Consider the following 7037-nt stretch of genomic DNA (forward strand, 5'->3'; position numbering starts at 1 on the left):
CATTTGATCGCACGTATACGCCAACAATTAATCAAAACGCATACAGAACGTTCAGCCCAAGTACCCTTTCGTGCCCAACCAGGCCTGGATCAACAGAGAAACGATCGTATCCATTATCCATCCCACATCCGCTCGCGTGTCTTCTCTCTTCCGATATCGAGGATCGAACCTCGGTGGCTAAATAATGTATCGCGGCGCGCGTCTTGCAAATATTGAACACTTCCCCCCCCTCCCACCCGTGATCAAACAATCCAACGAGCATTAACCTCGGTAACTGATTCGTCGGATCGCGTGTTTGCACGATTACGCGTAGCCCGGCCGATTTGCATAATTATGTCCGCTCGTCGCGGCGAATAACGGCCGATAAATTCGCCGAGGGACCCGTGTATTCGAGGCCGAGAACCGTTTCATTAATCGTACTTAAGGCTCCGGTGTTCCTCGATTAGGCAAGAAGAAAGGGGTATTATTGCATAATCGTCAGCCCAGCCCCTACTCCCGTGTACTCTCTTTCATTGTCGTACGTAATACCTACGTAAATTTTGACAGAGTTGCGCACCACCACGTGGGCGAGATGGATCAATTTTCGTGATCCTATACATCCACGCAGCGTATATCCACTTGGTAATTTTTGAATTTGTTTTAATTTCTGAATTTAGTTGCATCGTGCTCTGTGATTCAGTAGAAAGTAGAGTCGTGTAATACGAATTTTCACCTAATTTTCTTCTCGCTATCTCTAATAGCGAGATCCATTTCTTCATGGATATTAGGCTAATGTAAAATCTTTGCAGGAGAAATCGAGAATCAATTTAGAATTTTTACTTGATTTCGTATTCTTCCGGAAGACGATTATGTTAAATATTAGAAATAAATAATAAGCTTATTTAATTAAATCGCACTTAATGTTGCAATATTTCAATTCATGTTGAGATATGCAATATCGAATGTATACAAATTTCATGAAGTGTATGTAGTATGTTAATCTGAATCATTCCTAATTACTTTAAGTATTATATTACGATGTTAAACGTATCATACACTTGCGTAAAATTAAAACAAATGGGATCGTACATTAATTTCTGGTCCATCGAACCCACCGATCTTAAGAAAATATCGGTATCGAGTTTCCAATCTAACAATCAGTAACCCAACTCTAATTATTTTTCCCCCCGGATCGATCGATCATTGGATCCTCCCGTTTCCCAATTCGAAAGGGTTCATTAAAGCGTATCTCTGCAGACCTAGCCGTTTCCAATTGGTATCGAAGCTATTCATTACGGCGCGATTCAGCATCTCTATGCACCAGAACCTTATCTTCGATCCAGTATCCTGTCACGCGGTGTGTTGTTAAATTGTGTGAATCCATGTGAATGCGTCTCGTTTGTACCCCAGTTTCCCGGTTTACGGTATGAAACAGCCAACGACCGAATTGCCGGTTGTCCATTGCCACCTTTAAACCTTGGATAAGGGCCGACAAACCTTCTTCAACCTCTTTAACACACCGTGGTCTCTTGATCCCGCCCCGATCTCCTTCCTTTCTCTTCCACAAGTCGAGTTCTAAAAGATCCCGATCGAGAACTCGGGTTGAAATCTCCTCCTTCTCCTCTCCCCCTCCCCCGTCATCGATCCGAATTCGACGCCGCGCCGTGTTCACCGCGTGTACAAACCCCAACCTCGTAACGATATTTCACCGATATCGGCTCGGTGTTTCGCGCTAGAATACGGATTAGATGTTTTGCCAACGATTTATGCGCCCCGAATATTTGGAACGTTCGGATATTCCGAGGGAATAAAGTGTTTCGTCCGTGGTTTTTGGTTTATATAATCGATTTTTACGACACTTAATGCTCGAGTTATATCATTGAAAATTCGCGTGAGTTTATGTATATGATATGAACATATAATATAAAAATATTGTTTGGTGATAAAATATTGGCAATGGTTGCGGTCTCCTCAGTTTTGAAGGATTTTATTCGCTATTTTTCCTTTTTTTATTTTTATTTTCTCTTCGTTTCTAAGCAAATTAGAAAATTCTGTTCTCATTTGTCAATTTCACGCTTCGATATGAACATACGTGATAAATAAAGAATAAGGAATTCATGTTGAAGAATTCTTTAGTTAATATTTTTGAAAATACGTATAAATAATTAAATCATCGATTAGATTGATTTTAATTCGCGAAACACCGAGCCAATTTCTATTCATTGTGCAACACTCAATCCGAACATCTCTCACTCATCGTCATCACCATCATCGTTATAGTATGTTATCATCGTTGGAATGGTTTTGTGATAACACGATGAAAAATATCGATGTTTTAACAGTGATCTTTTAATTATCCCCATGTAGCAACATACCAGGCCATTCAAAGCCGCCGATGTACACCGAATTGCACCAGGATAACAGCTTGTCTTTGTTCTTCAACTCGCTGCAAGAGCAGCAGGCTGGGAAATACACGTGCAAAGCCACTTACGCGAATTCGATTCAATTGCAGAAGTCTGTGACGATCGATACCATAGGTGAGCAAAATAAAATTTGAATTTTCACCGATTCGGGATGTAATATTTTCCATTTATAGCTTTTCAAGAATCTTATACCGTATATCCATATATATTCTGTATATTTTAAATTGTTGAAGAGAGATTGAAACAAGTTTTTGAATGATACTCTAAAAATCTGTGTATATCTGAAATATTAAAAATTTTAATATTAATTTATGGAAAGATGGATATTGGTATATGTATATCAGATAATATTATAAATTTTACCGATTTTAAATATTATCATGCATGACACAATTATTAAAATTTAATATTTATTAAAAACTGAATATTTAAATTCATTTCGAATAATTTTCTGAAAGAATTAATTCATGTGTAATATTATAAATTTCCACCTATCTTTTACTAAATTTTCTTTAGTTTCAAAAATGAAAATGATCTCGTTTGACTTTATTTTTTTCGATGCGAGACGAATGAAAAATCGTGTCAAACGTTCTCGTTCGTCAAATAAAGACCCGATGAATTCAAATCATCGTCGTCTCGAAATATAAAAGAAGCGCGAGACAGAATTATTGGAGAGTAATTACTGTTTCGCAGTTGCGATCACTTGGGACAATGCACCGCTCAATCAATACCCCATTCTGGGCGAGGACTTCGCTATTCAGTGCAAAGTGCGGGCAAGGCCTTCGCCTTCGGTCGACTGGCTGTACAACGGCGAATTAATTAAGACGAACGACCACTACATTATAGACACGTATGCACTGAAGATAAAGAACGTTCAAGAGTCGGATGATGGCGTTTACACTTGCCGCGCTTCCGTATTTTCCACCGGTGAGCTCAAGGAACGACCTATCCGCGTCGAGGTGAGTTAAGCATCTTTACATCTTTCTTCTTCTTCTTCTTCAAAAATTATCCAGATTTTATTATATTATATCGTTGCATTAAATTCGTTTCATAAAAGAGAATATTATGAAATAATATCAACAAATTACTCCAAAATATGCACATGGTATGTTACAATTTTAACCCGCAACCTTTACTTTCCTTGATCGAAACGGACATCCAATAAAAATCGAGAAGAAAAAATTCTATCACGGAGAAAGAGTGGAAACATAAAGGAGAAGAACTGTGGGGGAAAAGTAGTGAAACAAAATTACAAAGGATCCAATCTGTTTTCTCACAACTTTTACGTATAAAAAGCCAATGCATTCTCAAAGAAGCTCATTTATTAATTTCATATTCATGAGCACGAGAGAAGCTCGGAGCTCGGAATAAAAACACGAAAAACAAAGCAAGCATTTAAAAAAAAAAAAAAAAGCAAGAGAGGTAACATCCAATTATAATAAGCAAACAACACGGTAAATAAAATGGGTGCACATTCAACGTAAAATCAAATATCTGACTGAATTTCGTACATACCCATTTCCTCCCTTCTGGTTTGTATACACACGCAACCAGAACAAGCTCCACCATCCACCCTTTACAAAGCCTTGGCCGGGAGTGTGTATGCGCCAATTATTCCCAATCCGAGGCGTATAATGCCGCCACAGGTATGATGGAACAGGTTTGCGTTTCATTTAACAGGTCCACATACGGCCCACGGTGAGCGAGATGCCCAACCCCATAAACATGATCGAAGGAAAGGACGCGAGTATAAAGTGCGAGGCCCGAGGCAAGCCGCCCCCAAAATTCACCTGGGTTAAATCGTTGACCCACCAGAATCTGTCGAACACGGATCGTTTCTCGGTCGATCCGGACACAGGTGTGCTCACGATCACCAACGTGAACAGGGACGACGCAGGGGAGTACCAGTGCACGGCTACGAATCTGGCTGGCACCGCGAACACCAACATCATGGTGAACGTGATCGTGAAACCGAAGATCATCGAGTTCTTGAACAGCACAGTGGTCGAGGACAAAGAGGCCACGCTGGTGTGCAAGGCGTTCGGCAGGCCGCCGCCCCAAGTCACTTTCAGGAAGCTGACCGCAGAGAAAGCGTACGTTAAGGGTCCCCAATTGGACAACGACAGGATCATCCTCGACAACAGTGGCGATGACAGCGAGACAATCGGCACACTGACGATCACCCAGTCCCTCAGATCGAACGACGGATTGTACGAGTGTGTCGCGCAGAACGCCGGTGGTGACGCGCGTAGAATCGGCCATCTAACCGTCGAGTTTCCACCATCGTTCGCCTCTATGTCGAACACAAGCGTCTGGTCGTGGGACCAGAAACCCGTGAATATCAGCTGCATAGCCGAGAGCATACCGAACGCCACCATACGTTGGACCATGTACGGCGATCAGAAGATCGACAACGACAAGATGATCACGCAAATTGGTAACGGGCCACGATCTATACTCACCATCGTCCCCTTGGACAAGCGGTATTACACCACTTACAAGTGCATCGCGTCGAACGCGCACGGGACGCGGGAGAGGAACATCGAGTTGAGGGAGGCCACGAAGCCGGGAGAGATGTTGCAGGCGAAGATGGCGGAGATCACCGCGACCACGATTAGATTCGATCTTGTACCACCGAGTACGCATCCTGAACAACCTCTCAGAACGATTACCGTGCAGTATAAGGAGGACAGGCAGACATGGATTGAAGCTAGGAACAAGACGTGGTCTGTCGGTGAGTGGAGGGAAAAAATTTCGACATCGCGTTGATTAATAATTAATTAATTACCTTACGTTAACCCTTTGCGCTTGTGAGGCGACTCTCAGTGGCGTTGTGCGACAATTCTTTATTTATTATGCTAGATCTCTAATTAACAAGAGCGTAATATTGATTTATGAATAGGTTCCTTAGCTCTCTTTATTTCTAGGAAGTGTATAAAATCATTTTAGAAAAAGAATCGTCGAGCACGAAGGGTTAATTCATCCAATTTCTTCGAATATCTTCGATTATTATCGTATATACAATGTTAGGTATAATTCAATTTTCACGTTGAATTCACGGGCTCTTTCGTCGTTTCCAGATTCGTACTACGTACTCGAAGGTCTGAAACCGCAGACTATGTACGAGTTCCGGTTCGCAGCTAGAAACGATGTCGGTCTTGGTAATTGGGGGGCGTTCTATCGCGAGATGACGCCCGGAAGGACGGTCCCTAACGAGCCAAAGATAGTAATGCCGACGGTGGAGTACGATCTGTCCAGGTACAGCAATCAATACGAGTTGAGCTGGCTGGCGCCGGCTGATAACGGCGAACCGATCGACATGTACCAGATCAAATATTGCCAAATAAGACACGTTTCCGGCGAATGGGAGACGTTAGAGGATACCTGCCGAACGGAGGACATTAGGACGCAGGGGAGAATGAGGCATTGGTTGAGAAATCTCTATTCCGATACGTTCTATAAGGTCGAGTTGAAGGCGCACAACGCGATAGGTTTCAGTAAGCCTGGATCAGCGAAGTTTAAGACGGCCAGGGGTGAGTTTCCTCATATTTTTTGATCTCTTTTCTTCTTTTTTTTTCTCGGTCTTGTTTTTTTTTTTTTTCTCTCTCTTTACACACAATCTTTAACCGTATTCTTCGAAACGTGTCCGTTTCGTTTTTCGCCATTTTTCTTCATCTTCTTCTACCGATTATTATCACCGTGCGGGATACATTTAATTAGTGCCCTTTTATCAAATCGTAATTTCTCTTTGAAATTGTTATTATTACGTTATATATTACATGTGCACGAGGCTATTGCACCGATATTGATATGTCCCTTCTTTTTTTTATTTTTTTACTTTAACCCGACGAGAGAGACCATTTTATCAATCACTTCGCCTCTGTTTTTTTTTTTTTTTTTTTTTTTTTTTTATTTATTTACTCAAGGAGGAGGGAAAAGGGTTATTGAGGCATTTTTTATATTTCTACAAATCTTTTTTTCTTTTCTTAATTTATGTGAAAATGTGTTTCTACATATATGTATCTTAAATCGATGAATTTTCTTTCTTAACTAATGAAGTGAAGAGTCCTCAGTTCCCTTGACCCTTGTAGAAGAGCAACTTAGATCAACTATCCGATAGCGATTCGATATATATATATGGGCATCTTAGGCATATATTAGTTAATCTTACCCTTTCTTTCAAAACATATTCAAAACACAACAAAAGAAAAAAAAAAACGATCCTTCTACAAGTCACTTTTTATCATTCAGAATCTACGGACTTCAATATGGACTACAATTTAGATACTTCCGCTGGAGGTACTCGCAAGCTCGCCGTGACCGCCATTGCAACAGCAATAACGATCCTATTCCTAGCTATTTAAAAGAGAATAAAGTAAAACGATTGAAAACTAAGGAAAAAATAAAAAAATAAAAAATAAACGATTAAAAAAAGAAAAATATAGAAAAATATAAAAGATCATCGTCAGGAACGGTCGCTGTTCACGTTCTAATCTTTCCACTTATAGTGTATACACGTTTAAAGAAAAGAAAAGTGATATGCGAATACGAACGTACTGTGTATGACTATATGCTATAGAGAGAGTACAATCAGGGACACGAACACAATTTTGGGTAAAAAAAAAAAAAAAAAAA

General features: G+C 40.5%; 1 protein-coding gene across 7 annotated transcripts in view; it reads left to right on the forward strand.

The window, feature by feature from the left end:
* LOC102673913 (fasciclin-2) overlaps positions 1-7037 on the forward strand; it is a 166164-nt gene that overhangs the window by 138573 nt on the left and 20554 nt on the right. For 6 of the 7 annotated variants that reach the window (XM_006620793.2, XM_006620795.2, XM_006620792.2 and 3 more), the window contains 4 exons: positions 2347-2516; positions 3096-3361; positions 4083-5136; positions 5483-5935. In XM_006620793.2, coding sequence (XP_006620856.1) covers positions 2347-2516; positions 3096-3361; positions 4083-5136; positions 5483-5935 — 1943 coding nt within the window. Of the gene's footprint in view, positions 1-2346; positions 2517-3095; positions 3362-4082; positions 5137-5482; positions 5936-6653 lie in introns of all 7 variants that reach the window. The other variant, XM_006620797.2, reaches the window with a different exon arrangement.

This window comes from Apis dorsata, unplaced genomic scaffold (assembly GCF_000469605.1).
Source record: "Apis dorsata unplaced genomic scaffold, Apis dorsata 1.3 scaffold_530, whole genome shotgun sequence".
Taxonomy (NCBI): domain Eukaryota; kingdom Metazoa; phylum Arthropoda; class Insecta; order Hymenoptera; family Apidae; genus Apis; species Apis dorsata.